At 34.0% G+C, this 25144-nt stretch overlaps 1 protein-coding gene across 2 annotated transcripts in view; it reads left to right on the top strand.

The window, feature by feature from the left end:
- The window catches only part of jbug (filamin-type immunoglobulin domains fbug), a 1114928-nt gene that overhangs the window by 100028 nt on the left and 989756 nt on the right, over positions 1–25144 (top strand). For both annotated transcript variants that reach the window (XM_090381438.1, XM_090381439.1), the window contains exon 5: positions 10288–10405. In XM_090381438.1, coding sequence (XP_090237564.1) covers positions 10288–10405 — 118 coding nt within the window. The remainder of the gene's footprint in view (positions 1–10287; positions 10406–25144) is intronic.

The raw sequence follows: 25144 nt of genomic DNA, 5'->3' as shown, positions 1-25144 counted from the left end.
AAACCTAGATTTGCAAGAATGACATCAGGCGCATTGATATACTCCATATAATGCAAGTATGCCCAAATTTCTTGTTAAGGCCACTAGGCTGTCTCTTATGTTAACTCTTATCTATAGGTGTAATACCACCACTTTTTTACTGATCTCTTGAAGTGGTGAAACCCATGTTTAGGCTTCATAGAAAAGCTACAGCAACCTCCATCTTTATCATCATGCAGTATAATTTATGTCTTTTTAAGTTATGATGATATCCAGTCTTCCTTACATTTCATTGGTACAGTCTAAAATGGTGTTCACAAGTCAGCTGCTAGATATTCCACTGGACTGAACTTGTTGGTAATTCTCTACGAGGTATCTGGATCAGCTGATGTCTGATGTTGCTGTCTCTAATCTGCCAGGTAGTGACTAGAGGGAGTAGTATGTATGTGGGGGGAGTATTAAAGGAGCTGGGTATATTCTATATTCTTGTAGTGTGTACACCCTATCCAAATATGTCATTACTTCATGTCCTTCCTCATTTTTTCTTTACTCTTAAATACATCACGAATAATAAATAATATAACAAACTTATCTGTGAAAAGATCTAAACACCCCAAACACTTTCTCGTTCATTTTCCAAATATACGTAGTCTCAGTTCCAATCTCAACAATGTCTATTTTCGTTTACAGTCTGCCAAGCCTCACTTACTTTCTCTGACATTATTCCAATTAATGTTGAAATAATTCAAATATTTCAAAGGTGTTCATTCCAATATCATCTTTTCTCATTGTATCAGCATTGCCATTCTTTGTAGTGATTCCCATATTGCTATTACTAACATTAGAAAAAATTCTATCTTAAACTAATTTGGCAAGATATTTCTCTTGACTTATATGCAGTATCGCTTTCATAAGGCCCCTCAATATTAGTCAATTTTAAAAAATTAGTTATTGATTATATTTATGTAAATCAAATTTCTGTCTTGCTTTCATTACATTTAGATTTTTGTCCAACTATATTTACTTTTATCCTGTTGGGTAATGGCTGTTATATTTCAAGCACGTTGGTTGTTTAGTTAATTTCCTTCCCTCCCATCTCATTTTCTAGGTTTTTACATTCTGTAAATATCATACACTTTATTTGTTGTGATGTCTTAGAGTGTAGAATGCTTGTACCCACCGATTGGCTGCTACGGTGTATATTTATCTGGTTATTTATTATTTTTTTAATATATTACACTGGTCAGCATCAATTTCCTCCCTGAAATAATTTCGACAGATTCTTGTAGGAAATATGTTCAAAACCTTAGATACGTGCTTAAAAAGTTACCATCACCCTCAGTTTTCAAATATTGTGTTTAATGACCAAAAACCAAGACTTGTAGTCGGGTTAATCATCTTTTCCATCTGTTTTATCTATTTATTTAAAAATTTTTTTTTGCATTTTCGTATTTCAAAAAGTGTATGTGTTTTAGAGACCAAGTGGGAATAAAGTTAACTACTTTGTTTTAATCGTGACAACGAATCATGAGTCGTGTTAAAATTTGAAATAAAATATCTACAATTTTTTAATCATGTTCTTATGTGTTCATCCTTCAACCATAAAATTTGAAATAAAATATCTACAATTTTTTAATCATGTTCTTATGTGTTCATCCTTCAACCATACATGAAATATGTCATGTTCTTGATGAAATAAGCCTGGTAGCTTTTGGTACATTTGTGAAGAACTGGTATTAAAATCACAGCAGAAGCCATTGTCACAACTTTCGAGAAAAGCCTATAAACTCTATTTTGGATGTAAGGTTGGAGATCAAGATAAAGTATGGGCTCCAAAGATTTCCTGCAGCTTATGTTCAAGGACATTAACAGAGACTGGCTTAGAGGTAGTCATAAATCAATGCCTTTTGCTATTCCGGTGAAGGTGGAAATATTGAGACCATATAAATGATTATTTGTTTTGCATGACTAATATTTGTGGTTTTTATGGGAAATCCAAGCATAAGATAGAATATCCCAACATAGCTTCTGCTCTAAGGCTGATTCCTAATGATGATACATTGCCACTGCCAAAGCCACCAGAAACTTATGGACTGTACTCTGATTCAGGATCGAAAAAAGAGTCTCTAGAAGATGCAGAACCCAGAACAAGTATAGATCCAATCTTTTCAACTCTTGATACACCAAAGCCGCATCTAATCACTCAGGCACAATTGAATGATTCGGTCAGAGATTTGGACCAAGGATCATATACTAGGATCACGGCTTCAGCAGTGGAATCTTCTCGAAAAGGGGTGTAAAGCTGTCTTTTTTGTAGGAAGGGGCAATCTAACATAACGACCTATTACTCCCTGGATGGTACTTTGGTTTATTGTAACAATGTCCAGGAATTAATGAAAGAGTTACATTTGGACCACGTTCCCGTGCAGTGTAGGCTTTTCATTTATTCACCAAGTTCAGTTTGAAAGCAGTTTTACTTCATAATAGAAATAAGTATCCATCTATATCATTGGCCCATGCAGTTCGCATGGAGGAAACGTACGGGAACCTGCATGTTCTTTTGCAGAAAATATGCTATCAAGAATACAAATGGAATATCTGTGTTGACCTAAAAGTGTTAGCTTTGCTGACTGGATTGCCACTACAAGGTAAAAAAAAAATGGCCAGACCATTCAGAAACTATACCAGGTCAGAAAAATGTAGCACATCCTCCTTTGGTGAATAAGTCAAAAATCTGTTTATCTCCTGCACATCAAGCAAGGTTTGATAAAAAATATTTGTGAAAGCAAGGGACGAAAAAGCAGAAGGATTTTCTTGTTCGAGGCAAAAGTTTCCTCGAATCAGTGAGGCCAAGATAAAAGAGGGAATTTTTGTGTGTCCTCAAATCAAACTGCTATTCCATGATGAGGAATATACTAAAAAATTAAATGCTATGGAAATAAGATCCTGAAAGGCATTCAAAAATGTCTGCTTGAACTTTTTAGGCAAAGAGAAATTACAAAATTACAGTGAAGTTGTGGATGAGCTAATTTTAGCATACAGAGAGTTTTAACATGTCGTTAAAACTTCATTTCCCACATTCTCATTTAGACTTTTATCCTGAAAACTTGGGAGTGGTCTCCAATGAATATTATATAAGGTTTCACCAAGATATTTCTGAAATGGAAAAAAGATACCAGGGAAAATGGAGTCCAAATGTGTTGGCAGACTAATGTTGGAACCTAGTACGGGAGACACCAATGGATGATTATAAAAGGCAAAAAATGACAAAATAAGTGTTTTGTTATTAGATAAACATATTTGTAAAGAGAATAAGGTTAATAGACCCATTGTTCAATATTTAGTACTGTATGTAACATTTTCTTAAAATATATGGGATCTTTTTTACTAGAAACTTACTTTTTGACTTTAATTTCTTCTCTTTTAAAATTGGTGGGTGCTACAGCAATGTAGTTACTGTATTTGAATTCAGCAACATAAGATCTACAAGGATCACCCTGAATTTTAACAGTGAGCAAAGAAATGTTTTTTTTTTGCCGACCAGTGTTATTATTGTTATTTACACATAATTGACTTTCTTCTTCTTCTTTAATGCTGCCGAATGGCATTTGCGACTTCAATTTGATATTGTTCTCTGTCTAGTGCTGCGTGTAGAATTTGTGCTGTTGTCATGTGAAGCCAGGTGTTGATATTATCTAGCCATGCCATTTTCGGTTTGCCTGGGCGTTTCTTGCCTTCGATCTTTCCCTCCAGGATGAGTGGTAGTAGGTGATATTTTTGTTGGTTCCTAGCGATGTGACCTAGGTATTTGCATTTCCTGCTGATGATGGTTTTGAGCAGGTCCCGTTCTGTGTGCATGTCCTGCAGGATCTGTACGTTGGTTATCTTAATTGACTTTAAATTTGTAATTCATACTGTCATCAGAATGATGTTCAAGGTCCTAACTAAAGGAATGGGATTTGCGACACCACTGAACTGCTTGAGCCATCCTGTTTTTCTACATTTCCTCTACTTTTTACTTTCCTATATTCTTTTTATTTCTCATGAGCCATTAGTTTTATGAACACATAGCAAGAAACTGCGTTCTTCCTATACTTCCTTTTTTCTCCTTCTCAGAGTTTTAGCACTCTTTTCTCGCAACTTCATGTGATATTTATTTCCTTTCCTATTCTCTTCTGTTTTTACCACAAATTTAACCACACACTTTCAGTTTTTTCTCTCTCTGTTATCTTAATCTTTTATGCTCCAAATATTTCTGTTATATTGTTTTTTTTATGTTAGTTGCAGTGAGTTCTTTTACTATTTTGCTTTCTTTTGTATGTGCTTTTTCTTTTTGTTGTTCTGTTGAGTGAACTGTGAACCACATGGCTGTTGTTGTATTACCTCATATATATATATTTCTTTTAGCCTTAATCTCATAAATTCTAAATGCATTAAATTCATTCTGAAATCATTAATTTCTTAATTCTTTGTTTTGTAATTATTTCTTGGCACGTGCTTTGTGTCAGAAACAGTCTTTATGTTGTTGTCTTTGCACACAATTTTGGTGGTTGACTTTTGATAATGAAATAATGGTTGTTCGTTATACAACCATAGACAGTAATGTTAACAGGACAGACTGCTACAGGGATGGGATACACTTAAATAGAAACTGTGCAAGAATATTTGCTGATTCTATCGAGACAGGGGTCGGAAAACTGCTAGCTTTGGAGGAATAAGAGAGTAAAAGATTAACAATAGCCACAGTCTGAGGTGAAAGTGATTCTCGCACTGCTTCTTTTGGAATGAGCAGCAGCCTGGAAAGCAAGCTGCTGGGGATTTCAAGGACTGCTGGGAGTCATCATGTAAATACATGGGCTGTGTTAGGGTATCTGAGAGGAAGACCAGCTGCACATATACTTACTTATACACCAATGCCACCAATGCTAGGAGTATAGTAAATAAATTTGATGAATTTGAATTTGCTGGTCAAGACATGAAATGTGGACATTGTTGTATCACAGATATAAGGAATGCAGAATTTGAACATGGGGAATACAATATGTACAGAAAGGATATAGTGTTTTTTGTCAAGTGGCACTGGGTAGTATTCTCTGTGTATCGGCATTAGTAGGGCATATGATGCAAGAAAATAAGTTTATATGACATCAGCCAAAAAAAAAAAAAAAAAAACACCCTTCCCATTTCACCCATCCATTCACTCCAAATGTTTGTTTATTTCTGCCTTGATGCCTTGAACTTATTTAAGTTGCTGACCTCCACTACAACAGATGGAAGTTTGTTCCAACTATCAACCACTCGTAGGCTAAAGGTGAATTTTCACACATCTGCAATTGACTTTCCTTAATTTGAATTTATGCCCCCTCAGGTGAGTAATCTGTGCAAGAGGAAGGATCTCATTAGCATTGAGCTTGCTCAATCCATTCAAGGCCTTAATACACCTCAATTAGATCACCTCGCAGGTGCCTAGTCTCCAGAAGCCCCAATTTGCAGAATTTAAGCCTTTCTTGGTAACACCAACCTTTTGTTCCACTCACCAATCTCGTTGCCCTTCTCTGTACTCTTTCCAGCAGCTCTACATCCTTCCTAAAATGAGGTCTCCAGACCTGTATACAGTACTCAAGGTGTGGCCCGACAAGGGGACAATCACTCCCTTATCCCTGCTAGCAAAATTCCTGTATATCATTGACAAGACACCATGAGCTACTCTTGCAGCCTTTTTTTGCACTGTTCAGAAAATTTCTGACTGCACAATTACCCTCAGGTCCTTTTCATTCTCCACTACCCTGAGTGTAGTACCATCCACTTGATATAGTACTCTGGGGTTACTGCTATCCATATGCAGTACTTTACTTTTGTCAATGTTAAACTTCAGTTGCCACCTCTCAGCCCACTGCTCAACTTTTCTGGATCCTGTTGCAGTAGCATACTATTATTACTGTCATAAACAACCCTGCCAACCTTCGTATCATCTGCAACTGTGCAAACTTAGACATTAACCCTGATATATCTTCATCAATATCATTGATAAATACCGAAAACAACAATGGGCCCAACACCGAACCGTGGGGGACTCCACTAATAACATCAGTCCATGAAGAGCAGTGTCCATTGATAACCACTCTCTGTCTACTCCCACTCACCCATCCTTTTATCCATTGTGGCAACTTGCCCTTCAGAGTTCTTTGATATAAGGTGAATGTTTTCCTGTTTTCATGCTATTGGAAATACACACTTACATAAGCAGTTATTTTAAAGCTGTAATAGATGGTCTGGAAAGCTATTGTTAAATTCCTTTATCACTTAAATTTCCATAAAATCATTGCTTAAGCATTTATTAACTTTAGTTCTAATAATTGCAGCAGATAATTCCCCTGAGGTAAATGATGGTTCTGTGGTTGTAACTGTATATCTATCATTTTCAGCATATATTTCAGTCTGCTCCTCGGTCAGGGGATCAATATCCTTCGGAAACAGAACATGGGTGTTGGTTGTCTGTTTAGAGTGTCGGCGGTGTTTACCATATCTCCCTTTGGCAATTTATTGGTAACTCTGTGGTAGACCACACCCCAGGGATCAATATTTCTGGAAGTATACCAACAAGGGAAACAGAAGCCTTATGAAGCTTGGGTAGCCATCACTCAGTGAGTGGTATGACACCCTCTGGGTATTTACTTCAGCCGGTGGCCAACTGGCTTGAGATCTCTGTAAGTCTTTTCTAGCCTGGTTGACCCTTTTCCAGAGATTTTCCAGTTCAGGGTACCACCAGGGGACAGCATTTGTTCCTAGTTGCTTCTTTTTCATACAGGTTTCTATGGCTTCCCTGATAGTTTCAGTTAGTTGGCTGATCTGTACATCAATATTATGATGATCGTTATTCTGTGGGAAGGTTCCCTGAAGTATGGAGTTTGTTTCCTTGTATTTTTCCAAGTTTGCATTTTTTATGTTGAATCTGATAATATCTTGGGATGAGATCCAGTTGGTGGACCAGGTGAAACGTGATGGTGCAGTAGTTGGACGTAGTCCAGGCCTCCTGTGCTTTCCAATTTGTAAATTTGAAAGCTATGGCTTGAGTGGTCATAGCAATATACATCACACTTTCATACAACATGTTACTGAAAGTTGCAAGATTGTGTTGCTGGTTGATGTCTGTAAATGGTGATGTAGCTGTGAAGTCCTCTATCTTCTGCCCATTGTGTGAACCTGTTCTATCTAATGTATTGTTATTCCCTAATGATGACCTGCAGTTTGCATCCATTGATGCTAATTATTTTAGTGATAGGTAAGAGGCTTAGAGCATTTTGCAAATATTGTATACCGGGACAATTTTTTGTCCAGTTTGCAGTACAGTGATATGGAATGAAAATACCCGAGAGTGATATGTGTACACGCTGCAAGGGGGGGTGCAGAGGTTATTTTTTTTAGTTACTTTTATTTTAGTATTGCTTACTATAGCCGACCGGGCTAGCCAGGTGGGTAAAGTGCTTGCCTGGCAATCCAAAGGTTGCGGGTTTGAATCGCGCCTCGGGCTTGGATATCACGATAGTGCCGCACTATCCAGTTGGATCTCATGGCCATGATACATAAAGGAAGCAGGTAAAAATGGTTCCTTCATGTATTGCTCACATCATATGATAAAAAAAAAAAATCCTTACTATAATAGCTGCCCATTTGTATTCGTGGAAGATTCTATTATCCTATAGTTCCTAGGGTATCCCTGAACTTTATCTCCATGGATGTAGGGTTCCTAGTAGGCAATGTCAATCTGTATTTCTTCCAATATTGGTTTTAGTTGATCAGCAACTGCAAGTGGATCCTCTGGGCATTTAGTTTCAGGGACTTGCAAGCCGGCACCTCTGTAGACAGGTGGGAAGGAGCAGCAGTGCATAGCAGACGCTTCTTGATTAGACCGGGGTTCGAGCCCGTCACCATCAAATACGGAGGATGCGGAAAGGTCAGGGAATGACCACTGCATATCCCAGTTGGGCTTAGTTGCTAATGCTCCTAAAAACCAAACAAACAACAACAACTTGCAAGCTTAATAAATGTCAGGATTATGATTAGTTACCATAATCTATTTTGTTTTAATCGTTTCACTGCCCATAACATATATGGGATGCTTGTTGTTCCTGATATAATGATTATAGGCCAGTCCTGTTGTTTTACAGTTTGAGCATTTACGTTCCTGACTCTTAACATTGGTAGTAGTCATGGCCTTTGATCAAACAGTGGCCACAGGTGCTCTCTTTTTGAATGCTGTAATTTGTGTGCTCGAATTTTAGGCAGCGATAGTGTTTGTGTATAGGGAAATGTTCCCCTTACCTCTGGCTGCCCCATCCAATATACAGTAAGTGCTGGCTATAGTGATCACTGGTAGTAGAATCAGCCACTTTACCAAATCAAATTTCAAAGAACCAATTCAAATTAGTACAATGCACTACACTTCTCATCATTTATTAGAAGCACGTCTTCGGTTATAAGAATCAATTTTGAACGCTCTGTGATATTTTTCTAAAGCAGATTTCCGGAGGTCACATTTATAGAGGTCACAACTATAAAACAATAAAAGCAATTTGCAGTTTCCAGTTTATTGGGCTTTTCTGTTAGTGCAATCTAATTATAAATGGGTAGTAAACTCGATCTTATTGCATTTGCGATAATACTGATAGGTGGAATTCTGTGTTTTCATGTTATTATGGTGAAATGCGTTTCCCCTTCACAGAAATCTGCTCTTCATGTTTATTTCTAAACTTCATCTCACTTGCATGTGTCATATTAGTTCCAATTTGTGTGTGCCATGTGCTTTGTTATTGATTGACACTTACCTTTTTACTATGTTTTAAATTTTACTACCCAAAAAAAATGTTAGTGAACAGAAAGAGAGTGGATTTGAGTGTAAAAGACAAGCTTAAAATTATAAAAATGTACGATAAATTAATCGTACAATAAATTTTTTGCTAATTTAATCCTAAATTAGCAAACAGCAAAAGAATTTACTGTATCTATGCAACAATGAACTGCAGCACGGCTGACCAAATTTAATGAATGTTCGGAACAAGGAATATATAGGGTGATCCATACATAGGGAAAATGGTCACTTCTTTTAACAAGCTGTGACTTTATTTGCAAAACATGTTCTGCATGGTTACCATTCCTTTGAAAACTACCCATGAGAATGATTTTATACACTCTTCTTTAGACAAAGGCATTTTAGAAACATTATTCCCTATGTATGGAGACTTTTGAATTACCCTATATATGGCATATTTATTTTTTTCTAAATTATTTGCTGCATACCCTTATATTTCCTGGACATGTCGGTTGCATTGTAGGGCTATCCTCTGCACTTACTGAAACTTTATTTTACTTTATTTTGTTTAATTATTTGGTATTAATAATTTTACTTTACAGTTCCTTCACCTCCAAATTGGCTTTACAATATTCAGCCCATAATTTTCTTAATTAATCATAACTTTTAGGATATTAACATTCTTTTGCCTTTTTTTTCTTCTTTTTTCTACTATCCTTACTCTTCTAGTCTTTGGCACCTTGTGTAATTTTCACCTACATCCATATGCAAACTTTATCAGTCTTATCTATTCTTACATAATATATATATATATATTTTTTTTATTTATTTTTTTCCCCTTCCTCCCCTACAGGGTGATGAACCATTATTTATACAGGATATATATATAGCTAGCTGTATCCACAAATATTACCTTACCTTTTTTATGTTTGCATTATTGGTAGAGGTAATTTTTAATTGGAAATGGTTTTGATTGGTTTTACATTATTCTTGTCACAGTTATTATGTATTTAATTTATAATTCTTATATAAGTACATGCAATTTAATCCGACTTAACAGTATTTTTTAGAATAAATTTGGTTTATGTATGTGCACATGCACCCTCCCCCCCTACACACACACACACACACCTGTTGATCTTATCTAAAAGTTAAAACATATTCAAAAGATAACATACTAATGAATATCCATTGGTGACTGAACAACTTATCAGTTTTCATTTATTTTTTTTATTTTGCTTTCATTACTTGTCAAAGTTGTAGAGCCAGTTTTTAGCTAGCTTAATAATTCTGACAGTTAACAGTCCTGTAGATTTCCTGTTTCTATGTAAGATGAGGTGAGGAGAGGAGAGGTGAGGGCATATTCATTAGTTCACATAGTTATTTTTATATTACTATATTTGATTATTACATTTACTTATCTTCTATTATTATATATTTTTTAATTTTGACATAACATGTAATAATGCCCCTTAATTTAAAAATTTATTTCAATGTAGAGTGACTGGAATAATGGCCTTGCTTTATGTGCTCTAGTTGATTCTTTTGGAACTAAGGTGCCCACATATTCTGACCTAAAACAAGATTGTATCTACTGGGAAAAGAATTTGCAATATGGTAAATAGGCATTCTGTTAGCTAAATTTTATATCAGCTGTTTGTTCATTTATTCTGTTATTAGAGAAATATAAGTAATTATTTATAAAGAATATTTCTCATTAATTAAGGTAGTTTCATTTTATTACCATTAGCCTGTTTTGTCATAATCTTCTAATTGCTATTAGTAATCTTACTTTATATATGATTATAATATATTAAACAAACTAATAGGTCCAGATTTCAATAACTTAAACCAGTTTGCTATCCTCTGACTAGATACTTAACACTTTCACTTTATTAAAGGATCTGTTTAAAAATATTAGTCGTTAGCGATTATAGTTTGGAATAATTTCAGAACAAGTTAAAAATGATAATTCTATATAGTTGCAGTATAGAAGTGTTTCTAATTAAATTTATGAATTTACATTCTACTTTTTCATCCAGAGATGAAAGACACGTCTTTTGTATCACATCTATTTATCAATGTGTATATTTTTGGGTGTGTCAAATCTTTTATAAATTATCAGTACAAATAATATTTTAATCATATCATAGTTTATTTATGTGTTAAGAGATCATATATATTTATAAGGTGAGGCACTGTAGGCTGCTGGTTTTTATTTTTCAAAATCAGTTGAAAAAATTGACAAGATTAAAAAAAAAACTTTAAAATTCAACAGTATAAATAATGAATTTTAGTTACATAATTTTGTTATCTATGCTGTTAATTTATTTTTCACTTTTTTTTCCTAATTTTTTTAATCTGTATTGTCAGTTTATTTTCTTGCTATGACATAACAAGCTTTCATCAATTTCTGTGATTCCTTGTTGATTCTTCTGTTAAAAGAGAAGATTTAGTGATATTCAACTTGATAACATATATGAATCGATAACAGTTTTCTAGAGTTGAATACAGAAATGTCATCAATTTTAAATAAGCTATTTGAGCATGCTGGGTATAAACACATTACTAACATTTAATTAAACTAATTACTAACATTTAATTAAACTAATTTAATTTAATTATTGGTAATTAAACTGATTTCTTACCTTATATGTAGTCAAATGTTACTTCTTTATAATAAATTCCCATATAATTGTTTTGCACAACAGTTGATGAAATTTTTTTTCTCCAAGTGTCAATACATTTGAGTGAATTTATTTCAATAGACTTTTAGAATTTGTCAGTTTATTTTTAAAGCACTCTGAGATTATAATGAAAATTGTACTATCTACAAGTCTCATCCTCTTGACATTTGAGACGACTCTATAATTAGAAGAAATATTCCTGTTGATCTCTTAATGTTATAGCAGAGACCTTCAGTTGATTATTGCCAAGATCTGTACCTCTTGTAAGCATGAACTTTTTTTCCTTTTTTTTTTTTAAATATCCATTCACAAAGGATTGATGGTTAGCGTAAAATAAGACTTCTGTAAGCAAATTTCATGCTGTTTAAGCTTGAGAAGTATATTTTGTAGTTTGAAAATAATGAATTCAATTTTACTGTTACCTAATGCATTAATATTGTTTTACAAATATGTAATTCATTATTTTCAGCAAGAGAAGGAAAAAATTTGTCATTTCATAAAGAAGGGGAGAAAAACAGGAAGGAGCTTAGCATGCTAATAATTATTGTGTTAATGTAAAATTTGGAAATTGTTTAGTAAAATTTTATAAAATTGCTCTCCTTGAAATTCTTGGCAGCTGTATGATTATCTTCATGTGTTCATCTGTGAGTTGGGTTGCCAACTGGCTGGTTTTGACAAGTGGGTTTTATTTTTGTTAGGCCAGTTGCCAACTAGTACTATAAAAAGAGGTTTTTTAAAAATTATTATTTAAAACTACTGAGGATTTGGAAAAAATAAAAGAAATAAATTTAACATGTTAATGATACATGTTTTGTATCATTTATATGCATATTATGTGTTAATATCCTTTCAAAAGGTGAAAAAAAAAAGAAAAGTATGGTAAGTGGTGCATGTTAAAACAATTGCATCATACCATTATTGCTGAAGTGTAGCATAATTTCATGATAAGTTTCCACTGTGAGTGGCACTATCCCCAGGAAATGTTACCGAATAACCTTATGCATACAGGCAAAGGCCTGTATATATAAGTGCAGTGCAGTTTTTTGCAATCATCCATTTTGCTTTAGTTTCAGTTTTGGATTTTGTATTATACATAGATATAATATGACAGTGTCAGGTTTAGTGTGTAATTTTTTTTTACCGCATAGATGTTTATTTTTTAAAAATAACTCACCTTTTTTTTTTGCATTTGAACAATGAATGGTTCTGTTAAGCTGAACATGTCAGTGTTAGCAAATCTCCTCATAAAAACAATTAAGAAACTATGTTTTTAACAATGACCGAGATAGTATGGATATTGATTGGTTGGCAATAGATGACAAATTCAGATTGCAGAATTAAAATCTGTACATCAAATTTTAGTGAAAAATACAACAGTATTAAAGCATAAACCAGCATGCTGACAGCAAAACATATGAAGTTGCTTATTAAGCAAGAAATGTCAAATACTGTAATAAAATATTTTTTCCATTCAAAAGAAGATAAATTAGTATATATTGAAGTTAATGTGCTTTTAAAACTCTACTAAATAAAAATAAATAAATAAGATATTTGGCTATTCCATTGTAATTATTTTGTGTGTTTTTGTTTTGTTTGGTTAAATTAGAGGAATTATTTAATATAGCAACATCAGTGTTTTAAGTCTAGAAATAACAGCCAAAATACTGCCCTTTCCTGTCAATAAATTAGTGATGGTTACCTTCCTTGTCATTCACAATTACAAATGACCAGTGAGAGCCAAGTGCAGAAAGGTTGTGTGTTAAACATCAAAACAAGTTAACACAGAACAGAAGCTGTATGAGTTTGAATAAATTTGGTAAATTTATTCAAAATTTGGACTTAGTTGTGGACCAATGAGAGCCAAGTGCAGAATGATTGTGGGATGAACATCAAAACGAGTTAACACAGAACAGAAGCTATATGACTTTGAATAAATTTGGTAAATTGTGGACTTAGTTTTACAGCTAGCTTACTTTCTATTGCCAATTTCTAAGACCAAAACATGTTTCTTTACGGCATTCGAAAGTCCACTAAATCTAAACAGAATTCATAAATAACAAGTGCCTAGATGCATCGTCAGAAAAGTTAATTTAAATATTATTTAACTTAAATATAATTGCATTTGGGGAACCGAGTCATCATCCAATAATGCTATTCAGATCAAGTTTTTTGAACCAACTTGAAATTAATTGATTTTTTTGGGGGGAGGATTCCAGTATTTATCAGTATCATTGAAGGTAAAGAAATAGATATTTTACAGGATCAGTATTGTTAATTTTAATGCGAGAACCTACTGGACACTTTTATGAAAGAATAAAAAATTGATGTACAGTGATCCTTGGTTGGTAAACTGATTAGTGCATAAGGAATAATGAAATATAACAAGTTATCCCAAGCCATTCCTGACATTTGAGCAATTCCTCATGGCATTGCTGACTGTTAGAGAATATTCAGTCAGGTTAGAAAAAGAAAAACTGTATTGATGTTCCCTTTTGGGTGAACTTTGAAAATGCTTCTGATAGCCAAGGCTAGACAGCAGGGCCATTGTTGTGAAAACATTTCTGAAGAGGTTTTTTTTTTTTTTTTTATGAGAACCCCAAAAACGAGAGGTATTATAACCAATAGTACTTAGTACCGTGCTTGGGTTGGAGGTTGAGAAGACGAAAGAAGATATTTGTTGATATTGGACTTGAACTTCTGTAGATTGTAATTTTCAGGAAATACGTATGAAGGAAGGTTGTTCCAGAAAATGGCAGTTAAATGAATAAATGAGGAAGATGAAAAGTTGGTTCTGTGGGTTTGAAGTTGGACAGTAAATGGATGTTGGCTGGTGGCGGCACGTGTTCGGACTGTTTTGAAAGAGAGAGCGGGAATTATAGAAGCCAATTCAGAAGAATAGTGCCCATGGAAGTATCTGTAGAAGAGGCATGCAGCAGAAACAGTGCGTCTATAAGAAAGCGAGTGGAGAGACTCTGTTAGAGATGAATCATTAATTAACCTAACTGCCCTCTTCTGAATGGAATCAAGAAGCCTGAGAGAGGTTTTGGGGGCACCACCCCAGATGTGGGAACAATATTCCATGGCAGGGCGGATTTGCGATTTATACAGAGTGAGCAGCTGTTTGGGAGAAACGTAACGCCAAGAGCGAAAGAGAAAACCAAGTTTTTTAGATGCAGAGGAAGCAATATTTGTAATGTGCTTGTGCCAAGAGAGATTAGAAGTCAGGGTAATCCCCAAAAGAGATATATCATTTTGCCTAGAAATCGGAGTGACACTAAAGAGAAGCATAGGAGCAGAAGAATCCTTTTTGCGAGATATAAGACAAGACTGAGTTTTAGAAGGGTTGAAATCAACTAAGTTGTCTTTGCCCCACTGGAGAATTACCTGAAAATCGGCATTTAAGGAATTGGTAGCAGATTTTCGAGAAGTTGAAGCTGATTGAGCAGGACAAGGTTTCTCAAAATGGAAAGTTGAATGCAATGTGCTATCATCGGCAAAACTATGGATAGGATTTCCAGTCAATGGAAGAAGGTCATTGATATACAAGAGGAAAAAAGTGGGGGAAAGAACTGAACCTTGGGGGACACCGGCATTAGTGGAGAAGTTAGAAGACAGAGAGCCATCTACCATCACCCTCAGTGACCGATCAGAGAGAAAACTGGATAACCAATTACTAAAAACAGTTGGCAAACCATAAGATGGAAGCTTGTTTAGAAGACCTTTATGCCAAACACGATCAAAAGCCTTTGAGACGTCAAGAGCAACTACTTGTGTTTCACCGAACCTTTCCATTGAATTAGTCCATAAATGGGTAACATAAGCCAGAATATCACCAGTGGATCGACACTGACGGAATCCATACAGGTGATCGTTGACATCATGGAATCAATAAATACACGGGCTAAGAGTAAGAACAGGTGTGTGTATATTTGCAGGTACATCATTGTTAGAACCATAGTAAATAAATTGGATGAATTTGAAGTGCTAATCAAGAGAGCAAATGCAGACATTTTTGAGATATCAGAGATTTGGTGTCACTCAAATATAAGGAATGCAGAATTTGAATTTGGGGAGTACAATGTATACAGAAACAATAAAGAGGAGTGTTGAATGCAGAGTGTTTGCACTGAGGGGAATGTAAATTTTGGGTTGTGGGACTAGTATATGTGTATATATTTTTTATTATTATTTAATATTTACAACTTATGTATATGTTACAAACAAATCAGTATATTTATGAATGTTATAATAAGAGAATATGACAAAACAAAATAGGAAACAAAACGAAATATTTATTATTTAACATTTAAATACTAATAGTCAGTTCACAAAAACCACATTAATGACAATAATCACACTTAAATAATATGAAAATTACAGATTAAAATTCGAAAAAAAAAGTACAAATAATAATCAAACATGTAAGTGTTATAATAATAATCTTATTCTTCTTTGCTTTTTCTTTGCATATGTATCAATCACTTCATTCATTAATTTTTCCGAAAACTCATTTGGGCCTTTTACACTTATCTTAATGCAATCTTGCAATGTTTCCTGTCCCATTTGGTATCTTAATTTTTTCATCATTCATTGTGCTGAAAGAACATTCAGCACTAGCAGTTGAAAAAGGAATACAGCATAGCTTGATACGTAATGTCTTTATTTCAACATATCCAATATTTGATTCCAAAATTGAATGTATAAGGTTGTCGTTGAATTAGTTTTCTGTTTTTGTCACTTATTTAAATGAGCGAATGTCATTCCACAAAGGATCAAAGTTCAATATAGTTAAGGAAGGACATTACATGGTTGTTTTCCATTAAGGTTATTACTATATTTAATACTATTCATATACCATGTGAAATTAATAATATAGTTTATTAAACAATCACCTAAACCATTATACATTAAGGTGACATTTCAGGGATCTTGCCATACCCATCATCAGGCCATGCTGCTGACAGACTCCCACTTGCCGAAGCTGTCAGAAACCTGATGTGCAGTTTTTCATGCATGTATAGAGCTTTATTATTTCTTTGTCCTTCGAAGGGCATTCATCAAGGTAACCTGGCAACAGATGATCCCACCAAAAACTACATATAGTACAGATTCGTATATAATAAAACAGTTATAAAATGTATTGTTACAGGCTGCGACCAAGTTGTTGTGTTGTTTGTGGTATACAAACAAAGAATTAGCCACAAGTAGACTCTTGCTGTGGGAAAAAAAAAAAGAAGCAAATAAAAGGAACCTGAAACCATTAAGTGAAACTGCCGACAGTTGAGTGGCTGCAGTAGACTCCTCTCTGCCCAGATATTATTTAGCCCTTCCCCTGAAAGCCATGGGGCATTCTCTAATTGCAAGTAGCATCCGTGACGGAGGAACCAATTCTGCGAACCTGTGAAACGGCCTGTGAAACATAATCAAGAGATGGTTTGTGTGAGAATAAAGGGAACCTGAAAACCATAAAACGAAAGTGCCAACACTTGAAATAGTGCTTTTTAGTTACAATTTGTGCAGCCAGAAATATTGCCCATTTAATTAGTCATCCCCCAATTTGCATAGTTTTGCTATTGCGCGGTCAGGTATTCACTACCAAAATTTTAGGTTGCACGGTGATTGGTCACTACCTGCATGATTTTTGTTTACGAAGCTTCAAAAATAGGAATAAAGAGCAGATTTTGAAAATTTATTTATGTTTTTTACCTGATTGAAGATTTCATTGAAGGAGAAATACATTTCACCATAATAACATAAAAGCCCACAGAATTCCAGCTGTTGGTATTATTGCAAATGCAATAAGATTGAGTTTACCACCTGTTTATAATTAGATTGCACTAACAGAAAAGCCCAATAAACCGGAAAGTGCAAATTGTTTTTATTGTTTTATCATCGTGACCTCCAGAGCAAATTGTTTTAAAAAAATATCACAAAAGTGTTTAAAACTGGTTCTTATAAACAAACATAGCAATAAACAGAGGTGTGTTTGTCCGGTTATTTTTGAAACACTTCCTCATTCAGGACCCTTCATCAGTTGTCCTATGTTAGCTGTTCAGACAGAATCTTTTTCTGGTTTTTGCAGTGTAAAGTGTTTTAATTGGTAAGCATTGCTTTTGCTGATTTAATATTTCTTGTCTATATAAAGTGTGTGTTTAATTAGTGCCTAAAATATGAAAGCTACAACAAAAAAATTTAGAGGAAAAATTAAAAATTGTTAAGGAGTTAGAAAATGACGAAAAAGTTGTGACATTGGCTAAGAAATACAGCATAAATGTATCTAGCATCCGATGAATTAGGGAAAACACTGAGAAAATTAAAAGTTCAGTTCTGTTCCACATCATTGGCTGCAAAATGCACTACAAAAGTAAGAAATCTGTTAATAGAGAAAAACTGAAAAATTAATTTCTTTCTGGATAGAAGATCTTAATCAGAAGAGAATGCCTCTTAGTTCAGATATTATTCATGCCAAAGCTCTGCAAATTTTTAATTGCTTACAAGAAGAAGCTGGTCCATTCAATGCAGACATCTTTGAGGCCAGTAAGAGTTGGTTTGAAAATTAAAAAAAAGTCAATCTTCACAATTTAAAATTAACAGAAACCAGTGCAGATACCGAAGCTGCTGCTTTGTATTCGAAAACTTTAAAGGATGTTATTGCGACAGGGCTATCTAGCAAGTCAAATGTTTAATGCTTGGTGAGACCGGCTACATTGGTCTCAGACAGTTTTTAAATTCTATACTGTGGGATCAACTGATGATGTTACCACTGGTGAATTCTAAATGGGAAGCCTTCAGGGACTTAATCTTGGAGGCTACTAGGCTTTTCATACCAACTAAGAAATACTGTTCAAGGTTTAGGCCTAAATGGATGTCAGATTAATTAATGAGGCTTGTGGCAGAGAATAAAAATGCACGGATGCATATAAATTGCAAAAATGCTGTGAGTTAGGGTTGAATTTGAAATTGTCTGCAATTCTGCCTAGACACGATATGAGGGAGTATATGATGAGAGCCTTGTCGATCAATTCGGCCCTGGAGAGATTGTGCAAGGCTCAAGGGGTAGAATTTTTCTCAGCCTGGTCTGTGCTTGTTAACAGGAGAGACTGCTTCTACAGGGATGGGATACATTTAAATAGAAAGGGTGCAAGAATATTTGCTGTTGCTAGTGAGGCAGTGTTAGGTGGGTTGGAAAACTGCTAGCTTGGGGGGGGGATAAACAGACCAATAGTTTAACAGTAGCTGCTGGCAGAGGTGAAAGTGATTCCTGCACTGCTTCTATTGGAATGAGCAGAAGCCTGGAAAACAAGGTGCAGGGGATTCCAGAGACTGCTGGGAGTCATTGCGGAACAAGTAAATACAAGGGCTGTCTTAGGGTAGCCAAGAATAGGAACAGGTGCATGTATACTTGTCTGTACACCAATCCTAGCAGTTTGGTAAATAAATTTGATGAATTTGAGGTGTTGGTCAAAACATCAAAGGCAGATATTGTTTGGATATCAGAGACATGGTATTACACAGATAAGGAATGCAGAATTGGAATTTGGGGAGTATAATGAGTACAGGAAGGATAGGAAGGGAGGAGAGGTTATGGTATTAGTTAAGAAACACTGTACACTGCACTGTCCAGTCGACATGGCTGGACAGTGCAGTGTCAAATCAGTTGGGTGTGACATAAGCACTGGGAAAGCAAAATTGAGAGTAGGAGTGGGTTTTAGGGCTAATGATTCTGATGAGTATAGTAAACAGCTGTGCAGAGAAATAGAGGGCCAGTAAATCAGTGTCTTATAATGGGGGATTTTAATTTCCCAGATAATGACTGGAATTTGTGGGTTGGCCACACACACACACACACACACACACACACACACACACACACACACACACACACACACACACACACACACAAAAGCAAGGTTTTTGTGGATTTATTGGATGATTGTTTCCTACAGCCGTATGTTCGGGAGGCAACTAGGGGCAAAAATACTGATTATCAGTAGTGATTCTTCATCCTTTAAGAATATACAGAAAAAGGAACCACTAGGTGGCAGTGATCACAGCATGCTGAAGTGGGAATTACTCAAAGAGGTAACTATCATCAGGGGTAAAGGGAAGAGTTTTTGCTTTCGTAAAGGTGACTATGGTGGTCTGAGACAGTATTTAAATTTAAACAAAATGTGATGAAAATTTCCCCGTCCGAGCAGGGCTAATCCTGGCTCCTTGGCTGTCATGCATGCAGCAAGTATATGGCATCCCTTTACATCATATTTTTAAAAGGAAAAAACTTTTCCGAAAAACTTGTTTTTACTCGCAATACGAACACAATGACAAAAATTTAAATTAAATTTGAAACTGAAACATGAAACTGATACATAAAACTACATAATAATCCTCTTCTATACATAATTTTTGAAGTGTTCTTCCGCCTGCCTGTCCCCCATTCTATTTTAAAAATCATTTGACTTAGAGAAATATGGTAAACTCTGTTTCTGCTCACTAGGAGGTCCCAGGAAAACCATTCTTATTTTCAACCCCAGAAGTTGTTTCCAAAATAATAAAAGTAAAATTCGATTTTTCAACTTGCCGCATCATTTCCTTTTGCAGAATTAAATTATTATTTATTTTATTAAATTACTATTAAATTATTACAATGGGACATGCATCATTTTAAAGAAATTACTTAAATATTTCTGTTTTTGTTGTCAAATTTTTAGTTTCTGCTCCAATTCCTTCACATTATGCAAAAGAAGTTGAGTTAGTTGAAAAAAATAAGATTTTGGGTTAGCATTGTTTTGCTGACCAATATCATATTGAAGTGTGCTTGAGTTCTTTGTTACTGGCCGTGAAAAAAGTCCGTAAAATTTGGCTTGCAGAATAGTAATAGAATATATTTTTTGAAATTTTGAGATGTTTTTTCAGATTAGAACAACTTTTATGGTTAGAAATCTATTTAATAATATCTTTAAGCAATGCTATTCATATTGACTCTTACAAAAAATGCACTTATAATCAAACTTAAGGAAACATTTTGATTCATTTTGTATATATACGATTGTTATAATTTTTACAGATTTTGTTTCATATTTATGACTGAGAATCATTAGATACCGTATTAAAAAATTATCAGATGAAGGTATTATTATGTAATACATTTTTGTGCTGCCTAATGGGCGTTTTTGTAGCTCCTCCAAAAATTAATTTTGATTAAAACAATATTTGACAAAATTAATAATTTCCATGTGATGAACTTTGTATACACTCTTGAGTTTCTAGGCTTTATTTAACAGATAAACGTTTGGAATTAAATGCCAGTAAAACAATTATGGAGCTTCAGGGTTCTGTCCTCATTTGCATACATTCTTTGATATAATGACAAGAGCTTAATACATTTTACTACTAATTATGTTTTATCATCACTAATTTTCTAATTGTAAGGTATAATATAACGTTCAGAGAATAAAAATTCATATAATGAATGTAGCTGACTATTTGTGGTTCCTAGGGATATGTGTGTCTGCCTTTTAATTTAAAAAAATGTACCTTTTAAAGTAGGAAACAATAAACAATTTTAGCTTAGAATTTTTTTATTTTAATTTCAATAATTTTATACGGGTGCACATATACAGTATTATTAATAATTTAAATATAAGACTAAAATGAACTAAACTACAAAAAATACTTATGCATTCAGCTCAGAGCTCTTAATTTTACATAAACTTTCATACTTTAATTGTAGTAAATCCTTTGATGAAATCATCCATATCAGTGCTCCCCGAAATATCATTTTCTACAGAAATTATTGCAAGGTCGCTTAGTTTTTCTTGAGGTATTGTAGATCTTAAATAATTTTTAATGATCTTTAATTTAGAAAAAGATATTTCACCGGTGGAAACAGAAACTGGAAGAGTCAAAAAAATTCTCAGTGCTATCACAACATTTGGAGCCGACCGGGCTAGCCAGGTGAGTAAAGTGCCTGCCTAGCAAACCAAAGGTCGTAGGTTTGAATCCCGCCTCAGGCTTGGATCAGAGTAAAATGCAAAAACTTTGGGAGGTGCATTATGGCCACAGAAATCGATGTGCCAACAACTAACAAAAAAAGAAAAGAAAAAAAAGCAACATTTGGAACTGCATTTATTATTATATTATTGTTACATATCATTTTAAGGAACTCTTTTGTATTGTCACTACTAATATTTAATGCTTTTAATGATTTCAGCTCTTCAAAAAGTTGTCATTTATATCACTTTTGCATGTAGAAGAAATCTGTCAATTTTATATGTAAATTACTGCAATGCATTTTAAGGTCTTCATTATTTAAATCAGAAAAATTTAGTAAGAAGTTGAAACATGCATCTATATCTGCTAACATGTCAAATCTAGTTTGTATTGAATTTATTGCTGTAATTAAAAGTGTAAAATAAAAGTCCACCTTATGTTTTAATTTTTAGTCTGTGATTGGGTTGTCTGCCGACTCAGTCAAATTGATTTTTTGCACTCTTGTTCTCAAAGTTGCCGCTGCAGGAAATTTAAAATATATTTTTAAATTGTTTGAGGCTTCTGTACATTTTGCAATATTTAGTTTAGGATTTTGCAACATCTTATTAGCAATGTTGACTTTATTTAGAATATCATACCATATGATAATCAATATAACGAATTTAAAAGAATGAATCTTTGTGGCAAGGGTTTGAGCAAGATTTTTTTAGTATTTGTCTCTACTTTGGTCAGATATTAATTGTAACAATGTTTCATAAATTTCACCAAGTGGAAATTTTAATGGCATAACTGCTTATATTCTACTTTCCCAATGCAATTGCTCACAGATTTTAATATGAATTTTGGGATATTTTCTGTTAATTTTTCCCATTTGTATGAGGAGGAAGAAAAGAAAGTGGATAACTCTTCACAATATCGAAAAATTGAACCGTTTCGAAAGTGACTTTTGCTGCATCATTGATTACTAAATTTAAAGTATGAGAATTACATGGTATCTACATTGCATGACTATTTGCAACCTTGATAAGTTTTTGAAGGCTAAAATATTTTCCACTCATATTGGAAACATTGCTGTAACTTTGACCCTTCATGTTATTTAGCTTTAATTTATATTTTGGGAATAAATCATTTAATACTAATATACATAACCCTTTACCTGTTGTGTCATTAAGTTGATGAAATCCCAAAAAAAATGTTCCCTTACAACAAGACGTATGATAAATGTTAATTGTTCAACAAGGCTACTGTCAGGGGTACAATCTAGAATAATTGAGAAATACTTGCTATTTTCGACTTTGCCTAATATTTCTTTCCTTATTTTGTCAGCAATTAAAGAAATAATTTCATTCTGAAATTTACTTCCCAGATAATGTGGCATATGGCTAATATTTTTTTTAATATTGAAAGGTGATCCATTATGTATGGATCAAATTTAGCTAACGTTTCAATTGCTTTTGAAAAATTACAATTATTGGGAATGTACAGTTCACTCGAGGAACTGCAAAATGGAAAAGACTGCCCAGCTAAATATTGAACAACAACAAAAATTTGTTTCAAAATTTCAGTCCACCGATTTTTCTCTAGTTCATACATGCAACATTGTTCTTTGTATACAGTTGTTCGTTTTGTTAAAATGGACTTCATTGTAAAGTATTTATTGTAATTAGAAATATGAGTAGAAGATATTTTGTCATTTCAAATTAATACTAGTATGGTTCTAATTAGAAAAGCCAGTTGAACATAATTGAATATTTGCAGTTCCAAATATTTTACAACAAAAACAATATATACTATTTGTTGAAAGTAAGTATATTAACCAGCTATTTACCTTTTCGTTGTTTGCTAATTGTCCTTGTATAATATACACTTGAAAATCGTCCTTATTCATTCGAAGAAAATGAAACATTATTCATTTGTTTAGGTCCACTTTCTACCAACGTGTCTATCCACTTTATTGATAAAATTTTGGGCCAACAACCAGGATCCTTGATGGCTTCTGTGGGAATGATTTTGATTTTTAACCTCCAATACAAGCATAATTTTCTTGATCCACTATAGGTTAGGTTGTCCTATTACTTTATCATCATCCGAAATTTTCTCCGATTCATCACTTTTTTCTACCTATGCCATAGTTGTAGCACTTTTGTAATACTTGAACATACTTCCTTCTTGTTTTTTTGTACTTTTTTTATATTCTGCTCCACTTAATTTTTTACTTAGAAACATCTTACCTGGGTAATTAATCCAGTAATTTTTTTAATGATTTTAAAAATTAATATTTAGTGTATTTTGCTCTAAGATATTTGAGTAATTTTAACTGAATCTTTTATTTAATGAGTTAAAAACGCGTACCTTTATTATTTGCACTAATCATAAAATTTTACTACTGTTAAATTAATAAAAAGATTAGGGATGGAAACGATTTTCTAAATGATAATATTCTGTCTTCTGATACGTGTCTACAACCCATCTCTTACTTTAGTCCCGATGGAATCCTCTTGCACAAACACAAGACTACATTGTCTGCGACTTGGCGCCACAATCATTTAATACCAATTACGCACAGAGTATACACATAACAATCGACACAATCACACACACAACATGAAAAACAAAGTGGTTAGGGCTCCTATTGATATAAAATTTATTCATAGAGGCTAGTGCTGGTTTTCAATTTTTACAGTATTTGCCACCCTTTTGATTTGCTGCCTGCATGTCAATCATGCATTCCCCGCACTTTTGAGTGGCTCTGTGTCCAAGTTCTTGGAACAAATATTAAAATAAAAATTACTATTTTTTGCCTGGGTGGAATTTTATTCCATCGGGGGTGAAACTCACACCCAAGTGATTGGGTGTGAGTTTCACCTGGATTCGACACTGATAAAGAGGGCGAAGGATTATGCTCTTAATTAAGAAGCACATAAAATCCAAGACAGTGCATTCCTTTGACATGGTGGCCAGTGCAATGTTGAATCAGTTTGATGTGACATTAGCACTAGGAAAGCAAAAATGAGAGTAGGTGTGTGTTATAGGCCTAATGACTCTGATTAGTAAAATGAACAACTGTACGGAGAAATAGTGGGCCAGTAAATTGAATGTCTTATGATGGAGAATTTTAATTTTGTTTATATTGACTGCAACTTGTGGCTGGGTCACCCACACATTAGCAAGACTTTTATGTATTTATTGGATGACTGTTTTTTATACCACCATATAAGAGGGGTAACAAGGAGTAATTCTCTTGATCTGATTATCAGCAGTAATTATTCATGCATTAACAATTGGTAGAGAAAAGAACCACTAGGTGGCAGTGATCAACAAGGTATTGATGTGGTGATTTACTTAAAGTTGTAACTACCATCAACGGTAAAAGGGAGGGATTTTACTTTTGTGAGAGAGATTACAGTGGTCTCAGACAGTTCATAAAGTCTATACAGTGGAACCATTTAATGATATTACCAACAACAAATTCTAAATGGAAAGCATTCAGGGAAATCATTATAGCAGCTACTGTGCTTTTCATACGAACTAAGAAATACTCTTCAACGTATAGGATTAAATGGATGTCAGAACAACTAATGAGACTTGTGGCATAGAAGTAAAATGCATGGAATCGACATAAATTATTAGGCGACAAAGAAGTGTAGAGTAGATATAAACTAGTCTGTAATCAAGTCAC

The sequence above is a fragment of the Mastigoproctus giganteus genome, chromosome 9 (assembly GCF_048544385.1).
Source record: "Mastigoproctus giganteus isolate SK-2022 chromosome 9, ASM4854438v1, whole genome shotgun sequence".
Lineage (NCBI taxonomy): Eukaryota > Metazoa > Arthropoda > Arachnida > Uropygi > Thelyphonidae > Mastigoproctus > Mastigoproctus giganteus.
The sequence above is the reverse complement of the archived record's forward strand: the minus strand, read 5'-3'. Positions and strand labels throughout refer to the sequence as shown.